Raw genomic sequence first — 25,854 nt, 5'->3', positions numbered from 1 at the left:
GTGAGGCCCTGACACCACTATCTTCCCCAAACACTACCTCCCACCCTCTTTTAGGCTAACAAGCAATATTGAAATTTAAGTCAAATGAATATAGAACTTTACAGCACAGTACAGTCCTTTTGACCCACCATGTTGTGCTGACTTTTAACCTACTCTGTGATCAATCTAACCTTTTTGTTGATTGTTAATAAACTTGATTTTCCTGAAAGTAAACACTGTCTATGTAAGCCATGTCTTAAGAGTGCAAGATGTTCCTAAATTTCTTTAACTTAATTGACCTTGTCCATGCTGGTAGTTTGTACATTATGTCTTCGGTGCACTTGGGATTGGAGAGCATTCCCTGCCCCCCCACCCCGATTCTCCAGTTGCCTGTGTTATATCAGGAGAAATTGGATAATGACTATCTATGATGCTTTCGTGGTCAAACGTAGCACTGAATACTATTATAACATCCAATTTCTGAATGGACATTGAACCCATGAATGCGACCTTTTTTTTTGCACTATTTAATTAATTTAACTATTTTGTTATATATATATGTTTTAACTTTAATTCATATGCCGATGAAATTAAACCTGATTCTGAAAGTACGTCCAGAATAGGAAAATATAAATATTGTGTGAAAAAGAATATTTTCGTTAGAGAAAAATGACTTTGTAATTGGTGAATTTAATTCAATATGGAATGTTTTGTTAGATTGTGTTCATCTTTTGATTTCTTTACTCAGGTGAAAATCTTGGCCCAAATAATATAAGTTCTCAACAGAATCGTTTTCCAGACTGCTTGGAAACTATTCCAGGAACTAATGTGGACCTCGGAACACTGGAGGAAGATAGCATGAATGTGGAAGGAGAGGAGTTGATGCCAAGCCTGCAAGAGGCGTTGAGTTCCGACTTTCTTAATGACATGGAGTCTGTCCTTGCTGCCACAAAGATAGATAAAGAAAGCTTTCTGACATGGCTATAGGACTCTTAATCCTATGGACTTTACCTTATTCTGTGAAGGATGAGAAAACTTGAGACATTTTTATAACTTGATTGGGACTTCAGTGAGTTCTGTGTCTTCTCCTGATGCAAGATTGGATAAACTCCGAATATTTGGAACAGATTCTGCTGTTTAGTATTTCACACATTTGGAAATAGTGATTAGCAAATACTATACACCTTTTTAAAAAAAATTCCTTTACCTTGAAGAGCTGGTATCTATGTCCCTGTTGATTTTAATTCTGATCCAATTTATAGCCATGGACAATAGCTGTATAATTTTTGTTTGGTTCCTTAGATTTGCAGCAATGATCATTTTTTTGCTTTTGAAAGTATTTTTCAGACCAAACAAAATTTGGTAAATTTTTAGTGTTTCAATCAAATAACATGGTCTTTTAACTTGAGCTGCTTCTGTATGATCTGAGTAATTCATCAGCTACTAAACAATCAACAGAGAATCTGGCGCCAGCTAAGTGCTATTGCCTAGCTTCTTCAAAGTTTTGTCATATCTTGCATCCAGATATGCTGCCTACATGGATATTTGAAGATGGTGTCTTCCATTTCAGTATATACACCATAATATTGTATTTGCTTTTGTCTTTGAGCTATTAAGCAGCTTCAAGCAGCTGTGTAATTAATTCTGGGAGTTGGGAGATTATGAAGTGAACTCTCAACTGTTTAATTTGGTCTTATTTAAATATGAGAGAATTGTCAGTCATTTTAAGTTACTTGTACACAATTTTACAGTATACATTTTCAGTAATGTCAAAGTTATTTCTGTTAATGTTTGAAAGTAGGCATTTTCCTTCTGCAGTCGATGAACAAAGGGTTATTTCTTACACCAAAAGATTTGGGGCATGACCAGTATAAAGAAATGCAGTTTATAGAGATACTTAAAGGAAAATGCCTTTGAACTTGTTTTGTAGCTTGTAGAATGACTAAATAGCTATTTGTTATGTGTTAGATGGTTAGCAGAGCAAATAGTATGAAGAGTCGTATATACAGTAGTGAATAATTAGGAAAGTTAATGGTTATGTATGTGTATAATAGATTTAAGAACTGTGACATATCAGCAGAAGCTTTGTGATCAAATGGGTCTCCAAAGAGTGTTTCCTTTAATACTGAATTCATAAGCCTTTCTTCTACGAAGTTAATTTCCCAGTTAAATATTAAACACCACCTCTTGAAAACTGTGTAGAAGATGAAACTCTCCCCATGGTGCGGCATGTTTTGAATCTGTAGTACTGATTTTCTGTGGTCCAGTACCAGGCAGCTCCCAACGGGGCCAGACTAAACAGTTTCAACATGTATTCAGTTTTGTTTTTAAACTTGTAAAAACGACATGGCTTTTGATTTTGAACATGTAGGCATTGAGAGAGAATCCAGGAAATCATTTAAAGGTTCAGTGTTGCTCATTAATCCAGTTTTCCAAATATCCTGAGTGAGTGCTAATTTCAGATCCTCTAAGGTCTTTAAAGTATTATCCGTATCTGACACTGCTTCATTGTACATAAATCCCTAAAAGTAATTGGCCTGAAAAATTATTCCTTGTTAATAGCAATAAATCAGTATGCAGCATTGTCACGTCAGCATATTGTACTTTGCGCCAAAGATCGCAAATGTTAAAATTCCAGGCACTTCGTACTTTTACAGTGAATTTCTAGCAAATTATATTTGGGCATGGTTTTAAGTTTTTTTTGTATAGAAAGTCTATTGTAAGTGCTACATTCCAAGGCCCTTTGAGTGCCACCTTTTCTTTACTGCCTAAGCTTCCATTTGCAAAGTAGCATTTTTATAATCTGTATACTGGTTAACATTGATTTTATAGAGATTTTATAAATTGGGAACAAATATATTCAAACATGTGCCTATTATAACTTGTGCTCTGGGATGAGCAGCAGAATTCTATTCATCCACCTTTTAGTTTTAGAATAAATTTCACACTCAGAAGTGTGATGAATTAGTACTAATTTGAGCAGCCATATTGGATCCTAAATTGTCTTTCTTTTAAAAACCAAGTCCTGAATAAGTTCACAATTCTCCCTCTTTTGGAAGTGAGGAGATTTTGATGTGTGTCATTGTGTATATTTGATGAACTTGATTAACGTTTGCAAAGCAAGTGATTGAAGAACAAGTGATTGCTTTGCATGATCATGTACATATAGTTAAACTGGTGAGAGAATTTGTATTTTTTTTAAATTTCTAGGGGTTGCTTTAACTTGTAGGAGATGAAAGTCAATCAGTGTTGGAACTAAAGCAATGCAACAAAATTTTAGATTTGCAAAATATTCCAAATACTCCTGAGTAAGTGTTTTGCACATGCATAATGAAATATTTTGAACAAGGCCTAAATATCTTTAAATAGTGATGTGTATGCTTGGCATACATAAAACATTGGCATTTCTGTCTTCTGATAGTAATTAAATGTATGTTTAAAAAAGGAAGAAAAGAATTATATCCAGAGTACTGATAAATGCACCCACTTCAATTTATATTCTGAAATGTTGATTCCGCCCCCCCCCCGATGTACCAGCATGCCAGTATATAGAGACATTAGAGACATACTGCATTTAATTCTGTATGTAATACTTTTCAATAGTTCATAATGATTCATGTGGTATAAAATATATTATTTGCGGAAAGATTTGCTTGTCCCTTGCATTTTTCTTTGGACTTAGCATTGCCCCTCCCAAAAAAAAACTTGCTCATTTTTATAGAAAGCAAACATAATGTTATTTAAGTGAATTAGCAATCACTTAGCATGGTGGCCCTATTGGAGTTTGTTCATACATTTTCATAAAAGCTCAATCTATCGTAAGTTGCTGCTTCATGTCAGTGTTGCACTAATAAACACTTGAGCTTCCAGCCAGGTAATGGGTATCAATTTTAACCATTTCGATGACAAACTCTGCCACCTTCATCAGGGATGATGCCTGGGCATGTCTCATCCAGTGGTATTTATACGCCCCATCATCCATCCCTCTTGATTGGTTAGTCCTCATCCAATCAGGCTTCCACTGTTCCACCTTGTTTACAATGGAATTCCAGTTCTCACTTGGAGCAAGACCTTTGTCTTTCTTAAAAGTCTTTTCCTCTAGTTTTATTTCAAAGGCTTCCTTTACCAGGAGGTTCTGACTAACGCGGCAAGTCGATCCTATGGTCATTGCAAATGCAGTGTTCTGCTATCGCTGATTTCTCCGGGTAACCCAAACAGATACACCTACTGACTCCTTGATGCAGGTTTCCACCGTGCGTACTGAGTGGCTGATGTATGCTGCTCCACATTCCCAGGGAATCCTGTAAACGCCAGCCATCCTGAGTCCCAGCTCATCTTTGACCCGCATAAGCTGCGGTTTAATCTTCCTTACGGGTTTGTGGATAGTATTAATCTGGTATTTCTTCAAGATCCTGACAATCCTTCCAGAAACCATGGAAATGTAGGGAAGACAGGCGTTGACGATGGATTCCTCCTCGTCGTTGGGTTTCCTGGCTTATCCGTCAGCCAGATTGATTTCCTTCAGATGGGACACACGGTGGAAACCCACATCAAGGAACACAGGAGGTGTATCAGTTTGGGTTACCCAGAGAAATCAGCAGTTACAGAGCATTGCATTTGCACCAAGTTCTAGGCTCCCTTTTTGACATCTATTCAATCTCTCTCTGCTGCTTTTTGATCTCAGTGAGACTGCCTCTCGTGCTGTCAAGCTTTAGTGAATGTTCGGCTCCCTTCAGTTACTCCCTAAAAGACAGTCCTTTTAACTCAATAATCCATCTGGAAGCATAGCACGTCCTGATCATCTGAGCTCATCCAGCACACATTATTCAGAAATGTTCATCAATGTATAGAGATGCCATTGATTGTTGCGTATGCGTGATTTTTCTAGCTATACAAATCACTATACTTCAAAAGCAAGGGCATTACAATGTAATGAAATCTGATTTTCAGGTTCATTGTTTTTCAACAACGTTCCTTTGGACCAAGGTGCATAACACAGTACGTATAACTCAAACGCAATATAAGGTAATAATGCTACAAATAAGTTAATAAATAATGTGCATTTATGACACAAGTCAAAAAAGTAAACAGTATCATGCTACTGGTGCTTCATACGCAATGAGAGCTAGGTGGTCGCAGGGAGTTCATTAGTCTCTGGGCCTGGGGGAGGAAGTTGTTTACATTGTCCTAATGCAACAGGTCCTCCTGCCTGTCAGAGATTGTGAGACAAATGTGTATTACATATTTTCATTAATTTATAACTGTTTTGGGTGGCAGTAGCCAGATTGTCTTAACTATGCTGGCACTTTTTTTTGTATGCAACGTTAATGGATTCTTCACAGTCACCAAGTTTTATACTTGCAATAACAGGGCTTTGGCAACAACCTTTCTCTGTTAAGAATCAAAAGTTTTTCCTCCCTCAGTAGCACAGATTAACAATGGTTTAAATACTTTATTTTCTGTTGCTCCTTAACTGACCACTAGATGTTGCACCAGAGCTTATGTCAATTATCTTTTCCTGGCTCTTCTTAAAGTTTGCTATTATGTTTGTTCATTTTTTTTTGAGGTAATTGAATGATGGTGTGAGAATTCTTGTAACAGGAGGCCTGTTCATTACTACCCATGCTGCATCTACCTCATCCTTTTGTGAAATGTTGTTTTGGAGTGGTTTTCATTTCCCATGAATCTTAGATCACCTGTTTAAGACCTCTGATGAAAAATGCTGGCAGATCTCTGCAAGAACTTCAGTTTTACATTTGTGTCAATTTCCCGCTTCCCCTTGGTAACTTCAATACTGGGAGGAAAAAAAAATATTCAACTACTGAGGAATGAAGTTGGAAAGATAAACTGTAAACGGTACTGCACTGTTTCTGCTTTCAAGTTTAACAGGTGTTTGACTATTTGTAAGTAACGTGTTTTCAGTATATGAATGAGTGTTAGTTCTTACTGCTTTACAATGTGAATGAAATGAATTTCAAACTATTTTGGGTTAATTTGAATTAAGTACAAGTTTAGCCAGAACTCAGGAAATTTGCTAGTTAAATGAAGGTGAGATTTACGTTTGTAAATACTTCATTATTATGCATAGCAGGATTGTAACTCTAAAGGATCTCAACTGCATGAATTTTACAATTTAGAAACTACTAAGCCAAAACGTGTTCTTGTCATCTAATGTAAGCTCTTTCCATCAATGGTGTGCTGAAGGGTTAGGCAGATGTGGTATATTCCATAAAGGGTGTTGTGATTAAATTCCAGAATGAATATTAAAGACGTGGCTAGGATGCAAAAAAACTTGGGAAAAGATGTTGAAAGATAATCATTGTAATCTTTAAAAGGCAGTGTTTGTATTATCTGTGGAATACAGCTGAAATTATAAACACCTATTTACACAACACAATTTTTATATGATTTAGAGATACAGCGCGGAACAAGCCCTTCTGGTCTTTAGAGCTGCGCTGCCCAGCAACCTATTGATTTAACCCTATCCTAATCATGGGGCAATTTACAATGACCAGTTAACCTACTAACCAGAATGTCATTAGATTTCAATGTTTTAGAATTAATGCACATCATTTGCTGCAGTGGTCTCTTACTTTAAACGAGGGACAGAATAGAATGTATGAGTGTGGGGTTGTTTGGTCAAACGTTAAGTCAGGGAGCTGGCTGAGAAACAAATCAGAATTTCTGAGAGTGACTGAGATGGAGGCTAAAGAGCATGGGAGTGAAAATGACTCAGTCTTTTCATTCCCACTGCTGGCTGACCCGCTTTATCTTTGCTGTAACCTTACCTTTGTCCTTGATTTAGGTAGCCAAAAGGTGTAATTTGGAACAACACCCTATTCACAGCTCAGACACAATTGCTTTGCATCATAAATCACTTGCATTTATTTTATAAATTGTAAATTGATTTATTATTGTCATGTGTATATAGGTACTGTGGAAAAGCTTGGTTCTGCGTGCTATCCATACAGATTGTTTCTTGAGATCAGTACATTGAGTTAGTACAAGGGGGACCAGTAACAGAATGCAGAATAGTGTTACAGAGAAAGTGTAGGCAGACAGTAAGGTGCTAGGCCATAACGAGGTAAGTTGTGAAGTCAGCAGTCTATCATACTAGTCCAATATTCATTCAATAGTCTGATAACTGCTGGATTGAACTGTCCATAAGACATAGGAGGAGAATTAAGCCATTTGGCGCATTGAGAATGCTCCACCATTCAGTCATGGCTGATCCTTTATTCCCCTCCTCAACCCCATTCCTTCTCCCTGTAAGCTTTTGATGCCGTGTCCAATCAAGAACCTCTGCCTTAAATACACCCAACGACCCGGCCTCCACAGCTTCCTGTGGTTACAAATTCACCACCCTCTGGCTAAAGAAATTTCTCCGCATGTGTTTTAGATTAATGCCCCTCTATTCTGAGGCTGTGCTCTCTTGTCCTAGACTCCCCCACCATGGGAAATATCCTTTCCACGTTACTCTGTCTAGGTCTTTCAACATTCAAAAGGTTTCAATGAGATTCCCCTCCCCCCCACCTCATCCTTCTAAATTCCAGCGAGTACAGACAACAAATGATTCTCGTATGATAACCCTTTAATTCCCAGAATCATCCTTGTGAACCACTTCTGGACCCTTTCCATTGCCAGCACATCTTTTCTTAGGTGAGGAGCCCGAAACTGTTCACAATTCCTGGAGGTGAGTCCTCACTGAAGCCTTATAAAGCCTCAGCATCACATGCCCACTCTTGTATTCCAGACCTCTCAAAATTAATGCTAACGTTGCATTTGCCTTCCTCACCACTGACTCGACCTGCAAGTTAATCTTTAATGGTGCACTGCACAAGGACTCCCAAGTCCCTTTGCATCTCAGATTTTTGGATTTTCTCCCCATTTAGAAAATAGTCTGCACATTTATTTCTACTACCAAAGTGCATGACATGCATTTTCCAACATTGTATTTCATTTGTCACTTTCTTGCCCATTCTCCTAATCTGTCTAAATTCTTCTGTAGCTTACCTGTTTCCTCAACACTACCTGCTCCTCCACCAATCTTCGTATCATCTACAAACTTGGCAACAAAGCCATCTATTCCATCACCTAAATCATTGAAATACAGCATAAAAAGAAGCAGTCTGAACACCAGTCCCTGTGGAACACCACTAGTCACTGGCAGCCAACCAGACAAGGATCCTTTTATTCCCACTTTCTGCCTCCTACCAATTAACCAATGCTCTAAACATGTTAGTAACTTCCCTGTAATACCACGGACTCGACTTCGTAAGCAGTCTCACCTGTGGCACCTTGTCAAAGGCCTTTTGAAAGTCCAAATATACAACATCCACTGCATCCTCTTTATCTATCCTACTTGTAATCTCCTCAAAGAATTCCAACAGGTTTGTCAGACAGGATTTTCCCTTAAGGAAACCACACTGACTTTGTCCAATCTTGTCCTGTGTCACCAAGTACTCCATAACCTCAAACAACTGACTCCAACATCTTCCCAACCACTGATGTCAGGTTAACTCGTCTATAATTTCCTTTCTGCTGCCTTCCTCCTTTCTTAAAGAGCGGAGTGACATTTGCAATTTTCCAGTCCTCTGGCACCATGACAGATTCCCCAATGATTTTTGTTGAATGCAGCAGGCCAGGCAGCATCTCTAGAAAGAGGTACAGTCAATGTTTCGGGCCGAGACCCTTCGTCAGGACTAACTGAAAGAAGAGCTAGTAAGAGATTTGAAAGGGGGAGGGGGAGGGGGAGATCTGAAATGATAGGAGAAGACAGGAGGGGGAGGGATGGAGCCAAGAGCTGGAAAGTTGATTGGCAAAAGGGATATGAGAGGATCATGGGATGGGAGGCCTAGGGAGAAAGAAAGGGGGAGGGGACTCTATGTTGGGTGCTTTATTGAGGCAGCAAAATGTAGACGGACCATGGAGCGGGGGCTGGTTTTTTTGATGTGGTGAGCTGGTCCATAATGCAGCCTTGGAAAGAACAGTTGATTTCCCAAGCTAGGATGCATCTGGATAGGATGCTTTCTATGGTTCATTGATAAAAATTGGTCAGAGTCAGAGGAGACGTACAAAATTTCTTGTGCAAAGTCAGAAAGTAGAGGCAATGGTGAGCTTTCTTGGCTGGCTGTGGCATCAAAATGGTTGGACCAGGTCAGTCTGTTGGTGATGTTCACTTCTAGAAGCTTGAAGCTCTCAATGCTCCAGGCCTCAGCACTGTTGACAGAAACAGGAGCATGTGAATTGCCCTCTTTCTGAATCAATGACCAGCTTTTTTGCTGATGTTGGGGATATTATTGCTGCAAAGAAATGAGATGAAACTTTGAAATAACCTGCAGAAGACGACTGATGGATACTCAATGTAATTCTTGAAAGATAGACCATCTGGTTGGAAAGCTTGTGCAAAGGAAAGGACTTAGAAGTTCAGCATCAGCCTTGCAATAGGGTTTTTTTTTGTAAATGTAGTGTCCTTTCTTACTTGGAAGTGATTATTGACTCAATTTTCTAATGGTCTCACCCATTCAGTATCTGTTGCCAAGAATTACTTGTAAAACAAGCAGAAGCCACACATTAAGTTGAATGACCGCTCAGCACTGTGAAAGCAACCTATTCCAGATACCTATCGTTCATTCTCTTTAATTCCCCAGTGCATCTTTAAACTTTTCCTCTTAAAACTAGTGCCCGCTAGCATTTATAGTTCTACTCTGGGGAAAAGTTTCTGACTGACTAGTTATTAAAAATAATAAAAATTTATAAACTTCTATCAGGTCTTCCCAGCCTCTGAAGCTCTAGAAGAAAAAACCCAATTTTGCTCATCCTCATAGCTAATACCTTTTTACTCCAGGCAGCATTTTGGTAAACTTCATCTGCACACCTTTCAACGCTATTCCTGTAATGAGATGATCAGAGGAAATCTCCCAAGGTCAGGCAGCATCTATGGAAAAGAGTAAACAGTCGACGTTTTGGGCAGAGAACCTTCATCAGGACTCCTGAAGGGTCTTGTCCTGAAATGTTGATTGTTTACTCTTTTCCTAAGAATAACATTGGCTACCTTCCAGATCTCCAGCATCTCGCCTGTTGCTGGTGAGGATACAGCGACCCTCGTTAAATCCCAGCAATCTCCTGTTTTTACTCTTTAAATAATCTGGGATATAAGAGACCAAACACTGCCACTTTCTTAATCTCAAAGTGCCTTAGTAGGTTAATATGCCCTGCAATGATCCATCCTCCATGGTGAATACCAACACCGAGTACTTCTTTAGTATCTCACCCACTTCTACTGACTCCCAAGTATAAATTCCCTTGTATTACCAAGAGTGATCCTATCTCCTCTATAGTTATTTACTTGTTTTAATGTATGTATAAAACACCTTGGGCTATTTTTTCTTAATTTTAATTGCGAAGGATATTTTGTGGCCCTCCTCATTCCCTGCTTGAGTTCCTTCCTGTTTTCTCTGCATGCAAAGTTCTGATTTCAGCATCATAAAATTTGCACTTTACTTTTTGACTAAATGTTCAACCTCTCTTGTCATCCATGGCTCTCTTGCCTTGCCATCCTCTCCTTCCTCCTTAATGGAACATGCCATACCTGAATGCTGATCAGCTGGCCCTTAAATGACTCTCACATTGAGAGCGCCTTTTATTGGGCAAGTCTGGCAATCAATTCTCCCTAGCTCCTGCCTGATTTGCTTACCCCTTCAATTTAGAACTTTGCTCCAAAGTTCTATCCTTGTTTATAACTATCTTAAAACTTAAGGAGCGGTGAATGCTCGTGTTAGAATGCTTTCCCACTGAAATGCCAGTCAGCTGTTCCTTCTCCAGTTCTTACCTATTTTGTTTCAAGAAACTCTCGGATATACACAACAAATTTTATGCTGCTTTACCCTATGGAACACCCAGTTAATGGGGAAGTTAGTCACCCACAACAACAACAATGTTGCTTTTGCATCTTTCCATAATCTGCCTACATTATTCTTCCTCCGTCTCATAGTCATAGAGCAGTACAACACAGATATAGGCCCTTCAATTCAATGAGTCCATACCAAACACAGTGTCCACCCAGATAGTCCCAGTACTCCAAGTGCAGCCTCACCAATAATGTGTACAATTGCAGCATGATGTCACAATTCGTATCTCCGGTGACTTGACTGATGAAGGCCAAAGTGCTAAATGCCTTTTTCACTACCGTGTCTGTGATACTGTTTACATTAAACTATCCACTTGCACTCTTAGGTCCATCTATTTCATTACATTCCCTAGCGCTCTACCGCTCACAATACACCCCTAACTCATCAAAATCTCCTGTAATGAATGATAACCATCACAATAACACCTCTTCATAATTTTGTTATCCACTGACTTACTGATGAAGTCTTTTTTTTTCATCCAAATCATGGAATAACATGGGTCAACAGCCAACCTCTGCCATACATTAGTCACGAGCCTCCGTTCCAAGGAGCACTGTTTAACTACCACCACTTTGCTTCTACTGCCAAGTCAATTTTGAATCCATCTAACTAGATTTCCCTGGATTTCATTGGACATGACTTTCCAGACCAGCTTATTAAAGTCCATATAGACAATATCCACTGCCCTACCTTAATCTACCCTTTTGGTTACCTCTTCAAAAAAAATCTATAAGATTTGTCAAACACGACTTCCCGCACACAAAGCCATCCTAATCAGACCCTCTGTCTGTCCAGGTGTGGTAGATAGACCTTGTCCCTCAGAATTCCCTCTTGTATATTGCCCGCCACTGATGTCAGGCTGACCAACCTGTAATTCCCTGGCTTGTTGCTATTCTTGTCAATGGAATGATATTAACCACCTTCCAGTCTTTGGGAATTTCACCAGTGGCTAACAACGAAGTAATACCTCTGCAAGGGTCTTTGACTTCTTCTCTAACCACTCACAAAGTCCAAGGATGCCACTTGTTCAGGCCTTGAGGACTTATTCACCTCTATGTGCTGTCAGGATGCAATGAACTCCTCCCTGGTAATATCAACATCTCCATTTATTTCAATTTCTGTTGAGCAACATGATTTTCTCTTCAGTAAATACACCTTTTCCTGTGGCTCTAGGCATTGGTGGCCCTGCTGATCTCTAAGGGGACCTATTCTCTCCTTAGCCACTCTTTTACTCTTAATATCACTATAGAACATTTTGGATTTTTCTTAATCTCACATGCCAGATCCATCTCATACTTTCTCTTTGCCCTCATGATTTATTTTCTGAATTATATTTTAATCTTTTTAAGTCATCAAGGGATTCACTTTCTCCCAACTTCCTAAACCTTGTATACTGTACTTCCTTTCACCTGACTAGGACTTCAATATCTCTGAACAGCTAAGGTTCTCTAACCTTGCTAGGCTGGCAGTAAGAACTTGTTCCATTTATGTAAAATTACAAAGAAACTTACTCTAAGGCAATATGGGCGGTTCAAAAATAAGAAAAGGGATTATACTATAGGCCTCTCAATGGCCAGCAGGAAGCTGCATGGGGCTATATAATAGATCATGCAGTAATTAGTGGGAATTTACATATTTCGGTCACAAATAGAAATGCTATACACAGCAACACTTCGCTGTTTTGAGTTCATTTGTTGTCATTTGCTTTGGACACAACCAATATGCTGTTTGAAGAGCTGAGTGTAGTCAATGCATGCATGTTCTCCACAGTATGGGTATTTATCCTGTGTCTAGTAGTCTAGTCCCCTGGATTTCTAGGATTTTCCCAACCAAAGCCTTCCATGATCAGAATTTCAGTTTTTGCTTGATAATTCACATTTTACAGAAAGTCTTGCATATGTGTGTAATGGTGATCAATTATTTCCATTGCTTTTTGTCTTGTGTAATGGAATGCAAATGCCTTGTATTGCATACTGTCCTTTAGAAGCCAGCCAGTGGTGTTAGTGGCATCCATACCAGACTTCGAGGTGAATGGTCTCTGGTTTGAATCCGGCTGGGCTGAGCGTCGAGCTAGCAACTTGGCCTCGTAAGAAAACAAATTCTTAAAAAAAAGAGGCTAAAGATTGCCACCTGATGAGCCACAAGGCACAGAAAGGAACAACACAACTCCATAGAGTTAAATATCTTGGTTTATTTTTATTCCAATGTAATCCTTGTTTGTGGGTGAGAATGTTTCGTAAGTATCCTGTGATTCTTTACCACCATTTTTTTTTAAATCCTATGTTATCGTCCCATTAAGCCTGCCATGCCATTTTTCTTAATGGGGTAGGACTGGGGATGGCTTGGAATGCACATCAAGTGTCATGATGTTAGGAATGGCTGTTACCATATTAACATTGTGTGATGCAATGTAAATGCACCATATATGTCTGAAATGTTGCCTTTACCTCAATACAATATTGGTTTTACTGTGCGGTAGGGGTAAGGTTTTATTTAATTTGAGATGGCCAAACAGTATGAACTATATGAAAACTAGAAGACACTTGACAAGTGCCAGATTTGGACACAAAAGCATAGCTAACTAAATCAATCCTGTACAGGCCTCCTCACAATGATTTGGGAATTTATGCCTAAAAATTTGGAAAGCTGTATATGCATACGTGAGATATTCTTACAAACAAAATTATACTTGCATCCACACTCTGCCAGAGGTAGTACAACAATGGAAGGAGTGTCTTAAGATTTTGAATTCCATGTATGTCATGGCCTCAAATCAAATATGGGTAAAGATTCGTGCTTCATCAACAGCAGTGTTTCTTAGCAGACTATAAAACTACAACATGTTAACTAGCATGTGATGAATTTGCAAAGATCATGTGTATAGAAGAACAGCCTTTTCATTAGTTTAGTTTTAGGTGCTTGACACAAAATTTGCATTTGAGCTTAAAACGAGTAGGCATTTATACATTCATAATTAGTCAGCTGCTACACAAAAAGTTGGTAAGTTTAATCTGCAGTAAAAAGTTATGATTCAACCAATCATAATGTCAAACCTAGATGACTGGAGGAGTAATGTTCTGATGTGAATATAATACCTGTGAGATAAAAGGGTTTTTTCACACGTTGCTTAATATCTGGACAAATATCTGTGAATTAGAACCTGCCTGATTTTTGCAAGCTTATCAAAGTTTACAAGTTATGACTAGTTTAAAAGTTAAGTCAGATTTTCACTGGGGAGATAAAAGGCCATTACACTAAAAAAAATGGTATTGCTATCAGCAAGATAGACATATAGCCAGTTCCACAGTAGATTTATAGCAAACGATTACTTTCCTCTTCAAGTTTACATTGTAACATCACTGTGCCAAGAGAATGATTTGTGATCTGTTGTTAAACTTGAACAATAGATATAGCTCTCTGTTAGGACTGTGGTTCAAAGATCTTTGGGTTCAAAAACCACTTGAGGCAAACATTAGAGACTGGCTGCCATGTGTCAGAAAGGACGTGTTCCATTGAAATAAGATAAGCATTATATTCAAAAGATTAAACTTGGATATTCATCATTAGCAAACTACGTAAATAGTAACGCACAGGTCAGGCAGCATCTATGAAGGGGTATAAACAGTCGATGTTTCGGGCTGAGACCCTTCATCAGGCTAGAATAAGAGGGGAAGGAGTACAAGATGGCAGGTGATAAGTGAGACCAGGTGAAAGGAAGATGTGTGTGTGGTAAAGTGAGAAGCTGAGAGGTGATAGGTGGCAAAGGTAAAGGGCTAAAGAAGAAGGAATCTGATAGGAGAGGAAAGTGGACCATGGGAGAAAGGGAAGGAGGAAGGGCACTAGAGGGAGGTGATGGGCAGGTGAGAAGAGGTAAGAAGGGAGCCAGAATGTGGAATAGAAAGAGAGAAGGGAGAGGGGGAGAAATCACCAGAAGTTTTAGAAATCAGTGTTCATGTCATCTGGTAGGAGACTACCCAGATAGAATACAAGGTGTTTCTCCTCCAAGCTAAGAGTGGCCTCATTGAAGTAGTACAGGAGGCCATGGACTGACATGCCACCAGGAAATCCGCTGTGGTGGATGGAGTAAAGGTGCCTGACGAGGTGGTCCCCCAATCTATGTCGGTTCTCAATGATGTTGTGGAGGCCACAGAATACAGTAGATGACCCTGACAGGCTCGCAGGTGAAATATTGCATCACCTGGAAAAACTGTTTAGGGCCCTGAATAGTGGTGAGGGAGGAAGTGAAGGGGTAAGTGTAGCATTTGCCCTACTTGCGGGGATAAGTGACAGGAGGAAGATCCGTGGACAAGGGAATCCTGGAGAGGAAAGCAGACACCGGAGGGGGGAGTGAGGGAATGATGTGTTTACTAGTAGGATCCTGTTGAAAATGGCAGAAGTTATGGTCAATGATATGCTGGATGCAGAGGTTTATGGGGAGGTAAGTGAGGACAAGGGTAACTCCGTTTTTCCGAGGGAAGATGGGTTAAGGTTGGATGTCCAGGAAATGGAGGAGATGTGCGTGAGCGCAGCTTTGTTGGTAGAGAAAGGGAACCCTTTTTTTTAAGAGAAGGACATCACAAATGTTCTGGAATGGAAAGCCTCATTCTGAGAACAGATGTGGTGGAGACAGAGGAAATGAGAAAAGGGAATAGCATTTTTATAAGTGACAGGGTGGGAAGAGGTGCATATAGTCAAGATAGCTGTGAAAGTCAATATGCTTAGAAAAGATATCAGCTGACAGTCTGTCTCTAGAGATGGAGACAGTTCAAGAAAGGGAAGAGGTGTCAGAGATGGACCAAGTAAATTTGAGGGAAGGGTGGAAATTGGAGGCAGAGTTGAAGAAGTTGATAAGCGCTGCATGGGTGCAGGAAGCAGCACTAATGCACTGGGGCTCTGGATTTCTAGCATCTGCAGACTATCTTGTTTATGTAAATATTAAAACATTTAAATTAAAATTTAATTCATTATATATTGAAATATTCATTGTGATGGAGATTTAAATTTGTATTGAGTCTAAAAGGCTCTTGAAACAATAATTATAGTATTTTGCACTCTTTTAAAAACTTACCTTGCCTTCATGTAGTAAAACTTATTTCAGAGTATTTTACAGAAAGCCTAGAACACTAATATCAGAAAATTTCATCATTTCTACCTGCTTCCCCTAAATGTGTTGGTAGCAGTTGCAGAACAGCCCATCCATGCCGGGAACTTCCAATATTTCCATGTTAAACTATGAATGTTTTTGGCAGTTTCATAGAGTAATGACAACAAACACCCGCCATTAGTCTCATGAGGAAGGTTTCCAGGGCGCAGGCCTGGGCAAGGTTGTATGGAAGACCGGCAGTTGCCCACGCTGTAAGTCTCCCCTCTCCACACCACCAATGTTGTCCAAGGGAAGGGCATTAGGACCCATACAGCTTGGCACCAGTGTCATCGCAGAGCAATATATGGTTAAGTGCCTTGCTCTCAACACGCTGTCTCAGCCAAGGCTCAAACTAGCGACCTTCAGATCACTAGATGAATGCCTTAACCACTTGGCCACACGCCAAGTAGTGTTCTTATTGCACACGTTAAACAAGGCCACTATTCCAATTAATAAGTGCCTGTGAATCCAGAGTACAGACACTGACTGTTCTCATTATGAATCCGCTAGACCTAAAATTATGTCACAGGATCCTATTAACAACAAAACACATTTATACACAAGTTTTAACCAAGTAAAGTGCCTAAGGTGCTTTACCAAAATGAGATGAGGTGTAGTTTGGTTGTGTTATGAAATGGTAATGCTTCTCAGCAATGATGTGGATATACCCGTTCTCCGGAATTCCCACCCCCACTCTAACTCTTTCTCCTTTAATATGGTGACTAATATCGCAATTCCTTGACCAAATAATTGATCATCTGCACAAGTATGTTCTTTGTCAATTTTATATGAGGATGTTCATGTCAGATGCATTAAATTGCTTAGCAAAGCTGTTATTGTAGAAAATGCCACGGTAGGGTAGTGATTAGCGTGATGCTATTGCATCTCGGGGCGTTCTGCAGTTCAGTTCTGGTCACGTTCTACAAGGAGTCTTTCTATATCCTCCCCGTGGAATGTGTGAGTTTTCTCTGGGTCCTCTGGTTTCCTCCCACGAACCAAAGGCATACCTAGTCAGTTAATTCATCATTGTAAATTGTCCTGTGATTAGGTTAGGGTTAATCGGGTTTGTTGGGGGTTGCTGGGGTGGGGTGGCATAGCTCAAAGGCCCGGAAAGGACTACTCTGCTGTATCACTAAATATAGTAATAAAATAATCTACAAATACATTTTTTCAAACCACCCTCTAGATATAGGGATCACCTCAAAGGCCAGTATTTGTTCTCCATTTCTGGGGGCCTTGAAAACATTGGCCTACTGTGCTGTTAGGTTCAAAATTCAGGGACGTGAGCCAGTTCACACAAAGGAATAGCAAATTATAGATAGGGCGGTGTGTGGCTTTGTAATGGCATTCAAAAGTGCTTTGGAACAGATTTTGCCAATTGTGCTAATACATCCTGTGGAATTTTCCACATTGCAGCAAAGTGAACTAATGGGAGTATGAGTGTGTGTATGTCGGGTAGTGAACTAATCTATTTTCTTTGTCCACTATAAAGGCAAATGCAATATATTTCAATATACTAGAGACACAAAAATACATACAGCTAGTAATGAATTTTGATTTAAAAACAAAAAGAGATGTGGCTGTGACATTGAGCCATTAAGTAACAATCCTGATGCAGGTCTTTGATCTGAAACATTACGATTCCTTTCCTCTTCCAGATGCTGCTGACCCACTGAGTTCCTCCAGCAGATTGCTGGTTGCTCCATATTTCATTGAACACCTGACTTGTTTCCTACAGAATAAAAACAGAAAATGTAGGAGTCACTCAACAGATCAGGAAGCATCTGTGTAAAGAGGAACAGTTAATGTTTCAGGGCTAAGAATCTTCATGTTTCCAGTGTGTTTTTTTTTACTTCAGATTTGTAGGATCTGTGATTCTTTCACTTTTTGTTTGTAAATGCTAAAGAAGCTTTAAGAGCTCAAGATGAGAAGTTCACCATAGTTGGGTAGCCAAATGGCTAATTCATTTTAGTTTCTGATCAGTGATTTCCCTTGGATATTGACGGTGGGAGATGTGATAACAGCAATGCTATTGAATATCAAATAGAATGATAATTCTACCTTGTTTCAAGGGCAGATTTTTACCTAGAAATAGTATGCCTCAAATGTTTTTTGCCATATCAGTTGATTAATATTACTTAGTAAATAGACATAAACTGCTTTGTTATTGGGGTAAATTCATTGAACACTTCCAACCATGTGATGGAGGAAAGCTGATTGAAAAAGCGACTGAAAATATCTGGGCTTAATAGCTATCAACACAAAGAACTTAGTTAAAAGTTGTATATAAATCGAAGTAAAACGTCCCAGCTGCTTCATAGAAAAAGTGACTTGAGGCACCTGACCAAAGCTGTTTTGGAAGTCATTGGTTTTATGGATCATTTGAAACAAAAATCAATAATTAGATTTAGACAATTCCTAATTGCAGATATTATAAGGGTTGTAACATTGTAAAAATATAATATAAAAGAGAAGTGTCTTGACCAAATTTCTAAGATGTACAATGTACCTTGTGTTGCTCAGGGAAGCTGACTTGGTCCCTCACTCTTGTACATGGGAGACATCATTAGATCGCATAAACTTGATTTCCACAGTTATGCAGGTGACACACAATTGTATATCTCAGCTGAGCCTGATGATAATACCCAATCTTCTCTGACTTCTGGGTATGGCTACAATAAACAAATGGATGAGCAATCTACTGTGATGAAGTGCTTCGAGAGTTTGGTCATGATTAGAATTAACTCCTGCCTGAGCAAGGACAGGGATCCACTGCAATTTGACTACTGCTACCAACAGGTTTACAGCAAACTCAGGTCTTCCAGTCTAGTAAAGGTGGTACCAAGTTGTGATGTCCATCGATTGTGGCTCAGAATTAGTAGCTTTGTAAGTTCATGGGGATGGTCATAATTTACTGGCATAATTTACGTATTACTATTTAACTGCTTATGGTTCTATTATATGAAAACCAATTTCCCCCGGGATCAATAAAGTATGACTATGACTATGGTTTGGGGGACAGCACGTGGAGTTAGGGGTCAGTTTAGGTTTTAGGGAAGAGATGAGGGAGAATTAGAAGTTGTGGCAATAAATGATAATCGGGCAGAAGCTGGTGTTCAGAGTCCAGGTCTGAGCACTTTGTGGTTGAAGATCAGCAATCTTGGAGGTCAGGTCAGCAAATGCCAGGCCAGAGTTCCATGCTGGCAGGATTCATTTGGGCCAGTGAACCCCACCAGTCAGCGAGTCACAGGGTCAGAGATTTATGCAAGTCCAGAAGTTGGGAACTGAAGGTAAGTGTCCCATGATCGCAGAGTCCCTGGGGTCAAAACCCAGAAGTCAGTAAAGTCCAGAGGGCGGCAAAGCCAGAGGCCCGATGTCTAAGAGTTCAGGACCAACAATTGAATCTGAGATCAATCTTGTGGCTTTCCACTTGGCCTTGGACCACCTGGAGAACAGCAATACCTATGTTAGGCTGCTGTTCATCAATTATGGCTCAGTGTTCAACACCTTCATTCCTTCTGTGCTAATTAACGTGTTTCAAAGCCCACTCCTCTGCTCTCACTAGACTCGATGCTTTGTGGGGGCTAGCCACAGTGCAAACACCATCTTATAAATTTACCAATGACACTACTGTTGGTAGAATGTCAAATGGCAACAAGGCATACAGGAGTCTGATAGATCAGCAAGACCAAGGAACTATTGTGGTGTGGTGTTACATCGATTCTATTATGGTTATTGGATTTACTGAGTATGCCCACAAGAAAACAAATCTCAGCGTTGTATATGGTAACATATATGTACTTTGATAATAAATTTACTTTGAAATTTGAGGAAGTATGGTGGAGAGCATTCTGACTGGTTGTTATTGCCTAGTATGGCGGCTCCAATGCATAGGCTTGAAAAAGGGTTGTAGACAGCCAGCTCCCATCACGGGAACAAGCCTTCCACCTTTTAAATGCGGTGCCTCAAGGTGCCATCTATCATTAGGGACCTTCACGATCTGGGACATGACCTCTTCTCATCACTACCCTCAGGGATGAGGTACAGGAGACTGAAGATGCACACTAAATGTTTTAGCAACATCTTTGTCTCCTCTGTCATCTAATTCCTGAAAGGTCTATGAACACTACCTCACTATTACTCTTTTGCACTTTATTTATATTTTTAATTGTAACTTATAGTAATTTTTATGTCTTGCACTGTACAGCTACCACAAAACAACAAATGTCATGACACGTCAGTAATAATGAACCTGATCCTGATATACTTGAAAGATTTCTGGACATAAAATGCATGAGGTGATGTCAGGAGAGATTGGAGAACAGTGTTTGCATGACATCAGTCACAATTGTATCAAGATGAGTCTTGAAGGGCTGAATGCCTGTCTTCTACTTTATTATATCTCTCCAGTGTTAGTAGCAGAATATTTGGGGCGTTATCACTTGGTGTACTTTGAGTCTCTGCTTATCTCTAGATGTGAAAGACCCCATGGCTGCTGTTTTACAATCATTAAGCTGGATAAAAATGCAAAGATTTATGAGAACGTTGCCTGGACTCAGCTGCCTATATTATAGACAGGGGATGGGCAGGCTAGAATTTTATTCGTTGTAGCATATATATAACCTTATAAAAGTGTAACATCTTGGGGGGCTATCAACAAGGGAAATGGACAGTCTTTTTCCCAAGAACAGAGAATTAAAACCTAGAGGAAATAGGTTTAAGTTGAAAGGAACGGAGGGCAACTATTTCACTGAGAGTTTGGTCCATGTATAGAACAAACTGCTGGAGGTTGTGGTCGAGGTAGGTACAATAACACTTAAACGACACTTGGACAGGTACATGGAAAGGTTTAGAGGGATAATGAGCCAAATATGGGCAAATAGGGCTAGATTGGTGTCCTGGTTGGCATAGAAGATTTAGCCTGAAGGGCTTGTTTCTATGCACTGTTACTCTGACTTGAAAATAAGAAGAAAAAATTAAAACCTAGGCATTGCTTAATCAGGCCAGTGTAAGTAAACAAACACAATAATTGACGAATAGGCAAGAGTAATGATTTCTGAAGTTGCGGATGGCTTCAAATAGGCAGTGTAATAGTTGTTTGATCAATTAGAAATGAGTTAAGAGGTATGAAAGGCTTAGGTGATAGATTCAGCAATAAATCATCTTGGGTGCAAAGTAGGGCTATCATAGTAATGGAATCCAAACTCATTTTGGGTCAGGCATGATTTCCAGATGGCACAATCTTGTTTTGTTACAAATGATTGCCAAGGGTTAATTTAGTGGCCTGAGAACAGCTTGCACTGGGGACTAAAAGCCATCAGTCTTCCGAATATTTGTTGGAAGGAATTGATATTTATCCATACAGTGTCACAAATCAGAAATGGTAAAGGGATCTCCGGGTCCGGACAAGATATTCCCTAGGACTTTGAGGGAAGTTAGTGTAGAGATAGCAGGGACTCTGACAGAAATATTTCAAACGTCATTAGAAACGGGAATGGTGCCGGAGGATTGGCGTATTGCTCATGTGGTTCCATTGTTTAAAAAGGGTTCTAAGAGTAAACCTAACAATTATCAGCCTGTGAGTTTGACGTCAGTTTTGGGTAAATTGATGGAAAGTATTCTTAGAGATTGTATATCTAATTTTCTGGATAGACAGAGTGTGATTAGGAACAGTCAACATGGATTTGTGTGTGGAAGGTCATGTTTGACAAATCTTATTAAATTTTTGATGAGGTTACAGTACTAAGAAAGTTGATGAGGGTAAAACGGTGGATGTTGTCTATATGGACTTCAGTAAGGCCTTTGACAAGGTTACACATGTAATATGGTAGTAGTAAAATGGATTCAGCTGTGGCTAGATGGGAGATGCCAGAGAGTAATGGTGGATAACTCTGTGTCAGATTGGAGGATGGTGTGTAGCGGAGTGCCTCAGGGATCTGTACTGGGTCCAATGTTGTTTGTAATATATATTAATGACCTGGATGATGGGGTGGTAAATTGGATTAGTAAGTATGCAGATGACACTAAGATAGGTGGTAGGTAGATACTAAGATGATGAGGTAGGTTTTCAAAGCTTGCAGAGAGATTTAGGACAGAAGAGTGGGCTGAAAGATGGCAGATGGGAGTTTAATGCTGAAAAATGTGAGGTGCTACATTTTGGTAGAACTAATCAAAATAGGACATACATGGTAAATGGTAGGGCATTAAAGAATGCTTTAGAACAGAGGGATCTAGGAATAATGGTGCATAGTTCCCTGAAGATGGAATCTCATGTGGATAGGGTGGTGAAGAAAGCTTTTCGTTTGCTGGGCTTTATTAATCAGAGCATTGAGTATAGGAGTTGGGATGTAATGTTGAATTTGTATAAGGCATTGGTAAGGCCAAATCTGGAGTATTGTGTACAGTTCTGGTCACCGAATTATAGGAAAGATGTCAATAAAATTGATGGAGTACAGAGGAGGTTTACTAAAATGTTGCTTGGGTTTCATCTCCTAAGTTACAGAGAAAGGTTAAACAAGTTCGGTCTTTATTCTTTGGAGCGTAGAAGGTTGAGGGGGGACTTGATAGAAGTGTTTAAAGTTATGAGAGGGATTGACAGAGTTGACGTGGTTAGACTTTTTCCATTGAGAGTGGGGAAGATTCAAACGAGGGCATGGGTTGAGGATTAGAGGACAGAAGTTTAGGGGTAACATGAGGGGGAACTACTTTACTCAGAGAGTGGTAGCTGTGTGGAACGAGCTTCCAGCAGAAGTGGTTGAGGCAGGTTCTATGTTGTCATTTAAATTGGATAGATATATGGATAGGAAAGGAATGGAGGGTTATGGGCTGAGTGCAGGTCAGTGGGACTAGGATAGGGTAAGAGTTCGGCACGGACTAGAAGGGCCGAGATGGCCTGTTTCCATGCTGTAACTGTTATATGGTTTTACGGATCGAGAAAGGGTGGTAAAGTAGAAATGTTAGGATCAGGCAAAGAACAGCAAAAAGGGAAGGTATAGCAGGGGATTCTCTGGTTACAGCTGAATAGGTAAAGGTGGAACCAGCAAATGCAATGGCTGATTGATATTGGAAAATGGTTGAAAAAGGATGGTATGGTCTGCCAAATAAAAAGTCAAAAACAGGACAAGAATGGAAAAAGGCCTACACTGCCCTTTGTTAAAGTCTTAAAACATCATTTGTGATTCTAATAGCCTATTCTAGGGTTAGAAAATAGATCCAAGGTTGTTTAATGTCATTTCCAGTGACAGGTGGAATTCCACAAAAGGTGGGCATTGTTTGGAAAGGGACACCATATCCAACAAGGAACAGTAAAAGGTGTTTAGTTTACAAGTACAGATGGATTATTTTGGGAATGATTTGAAAGACTGTGGGGAAAACATTTGAAGACTTTCAGCTAGCAATCTCCTGAGGTTGAGTTTATTATTGCAGGATCTTTTCAGCTGCTGTATTGGTGTTATCTCCTGAGAATGTAATGACGGTATTCAAATAAACATTGCCATTTATGCCTAATCCAACTCAGATCGATTTTACCCTTTAATGTCACCCTTGATCAAATATTGCCTTCAATTAAAGTCAATCAATCTTACCTATAGAATTCAGTTATTTTATACTTGCTTCCACCATGTGTCTGGATAGGTGTGTATCTGAGATCCAGTGACTGGATGAATGCCAAGGGTGCCAAAGCAGAAAGGGTGTGAGGGTGTAAAGGAGTGATCTGTGAGAAGGGAAGAAACTCTTAAGATGTACAGAGTCACTGGGATGGACTACTCCTCAAGTTCAGATGGGAAAGGGAGCAAGATAGATTTTTTTAAAAAAGTGAAGCAAAGGGTAGAGGAGCCAGTGAGGGAGATGGTAACTGTGTAGTAAACATGGAAAGGAAGTTCGTGCATGAAAGGACAGATCACAAAAACTGATACAGGGAGTGACAGCATCAAGGTCAGAAAGGTAGAAAAAAAATGAAAGAATTTTTTTTAATGTGTAGCTTGGATTGGAAATGAGGAATAAGAAAACATGAGATTGAGCAATACAGAGGAACAGAGAAATGAGGAAGAAAGACATTGGGAAAGAGTGGGATTAGGGTGAGGGTAAAGGAAATGTGAAAGAAAACTGCATGGACAAGACTATGACAGAAAAGTCAGCAAGAAATTAAGAAATAAGAACAAAAACATGGAGGAAAAGACAGGGATCGAGAATGAGCAACATGTTAAGAGGGCCAGGCCGAGAATTATGTAAATTGAAATGGAGTGTGAAATAAATAAAGTAGCAAAGATAGCAAAACTCGTGTTACTTTGGTATTTCATGATTCTTTTCCCCAATAAGATAAAGGGGCTGACCATTTGGTCCATTGCGTCTGCTCTGCCATTTAATGATAGCTGATCCAATTTTCCTCTCAGCCTCGATCTCCTGGCTTGTCTCCATATCCCTTCATGCCCTGACCAATCAAGAATTTATCAATCTCTGTCTTTAATACACATAAAGATTTGGCCTCCGCAACTGTCTGTGGCAGAGAATCTCACAGATTCACCACTCACTGGCTAAAGAAATTTCTCATCTCCGTTCTAAAAGGACGCCGCTCTGTTCTGAGGCCGTGTACTCTGGTCTTAGACTCTCTCACCATCCTCTCAACAGCCACACGGCCTTTCGCCATTCGATAGGGTTGAATGAGGTCGCCCTTCATTCTTCTGAATTCCAGCTAATACAGGCCCAGAGCCATCAAACGCTCTTCTTAGAACAAGCCGTTCAAACCTGGAATCATTTTCGTGACCCTCATTTAAAAACCCTCTCCAGTTTCAGCACATCCTTTCCAAGATGAGGGGTCCCAACTTTAAAACACGGTGATGTGTTTTAAACTTTTTTCCCACTTTCCCAGTTCTGGCGCAGGTTTTAATTTCGAGCTGAAACTCAAGTTTTCTTTTTCGCAAAATTTGTTCGATCTGCTGAACGTCTCCCCTACTTTCTGTTTTAATTTTGGACTTTCGGCATATGCAGTTTCTTTTAAACACACGCACCGAGAAATGATAGCAAAACAGTGAGCTGCAACGCCCTGAGGAAAGTCCCTGTCGGCCGAAGGCGGGCTGTCAGGGGCGGCCGTTTGTTTACGGCTTTGAGTTAACCGCGCAGCCGCACTCGGTGCTGCTGTGGCGAGGAGAGCCGGAAATCGGACGCGGGGACTTTCCGTCGGTCCAGGGGCAGGGCCGCCGAGCGCCCGGCGGTCAGTTCGGAGAGGAGGGGCAGAGAAAGGGAGGAGGTGATGAGCCATTTTCCGCAAACGGCGGTGGTTTTTGGGCTGAAGGAGAGATATTTCCATGAAGCGAGTAAGTCTTATCTGATGCGCGGGCTAAGTTGGTACTTTTGTAAACGTCATTGGAAATGGTGGTCTGCTGAAACTGAAAGGTCCAGTTTAATTTAGCTGTGAAATTACTTTAGTAGGTAATGCTCTGGAGGCAGTACGGTTAAGTGGCCACCCATCTGGAGGTTCCTTTTGACATAAACCGGAATAACTTGCTTTTGAATCAGAAGTGGGGGAGGGGAAGAGAACATTTTGTCTTGATGGCAACTTCCTCTCTGGCAAATTCGATCATTTGTCAAACGGTTGTAAAAGAAAAGTAAGACAGCTGTTCAGGTAAGACTTGGGATCCAGTTTTCCTTTGTGTAACCTGGGCGTCGTTGTCGAGCTCAGTATAAATAGCCCTTGAGAAGGTGGCAGTCGGCTGTCTTGAACCGATGAATTGCTTCTGATGAAGGGTGTTGGCCTGGTTCGTGCGGGACGGTGTGGGGGAGAAAGAAATGAAGGTTTCCAGAATTTTGATCCGACGGTTTTTGTAG

At 40.1% G+C, this 25,854-nt stretch overlaps 2 protein-coding genes across 6 annotated transcripts in view; both read left to right on the top strand.

Moving 5' to 3' along the window:
- yap1 (Yes1 associated transcriptional regulator) overlaps positions 1-3,717 on the top strand; it is a 158,560-nt gene extending 154,843 nt beyond the window's left edge. For 2 of the 4 annotated variants that reach the window (XM_063053797.1, XM_063053794.1), the window contains one exon: positions 728-3,715. In XM_063053797.1, the coding sequence (XP_062909867.1) occupies positions 728-966 (239 nt within the window). In that variant the 3' untranslated portion in view covers positions 967-3,715. Of the gene's footprint in view, positions 1-727 lie in introns of all 4 variants that reach the window. The other 2 variants (XM_063053796.1, XM_063053795.1) reach the window with 2 other exon arrangements.
- A 21,472-nt stretch (positions 3,718-25,189) lies between these two features.
- The window catches only part of birc2 (baculoviral IAP repeat containing 2), a 40,898-nt gene continuing 40,233 nt past the window's right edge, over positions 25,190-25,854 (top strand). Inside the window, exon 1 of one of the 2 annotated variants that reach the window (XM_063053792.1) lies at positions 25,190-25,343. The gene's annotated coding sequence lies outside the window, so the exon portion shown is untranslated. Of the gene's footprint in view, positions 25,344-25,514; positions 25,652-25,854 lie in introns of those variants that run through there. The other variant, XM_063053793.1, reaches the window with a different exon arrangement.

The sequence above is a fragment of the Mobula hypostoma genome, chromosome 7, assembly GCF_963921235.1.
Source record: "Mobula hypostoma chromosome 7, sMobHyp1.1, whole genome shotgun sequence".
Lineage (NCBI taxonomy): Eukaryota > Metazoa > Chordata > Chondrichthyes > Myliobatiformes > Myliobatidae > Mobula > Mobula hypostoma.
The sequence above is the reverse complement of the archived record's forward strand: the minus strand, read 5'-3'. Positions and strand labels throughout refer to the sequence as shown.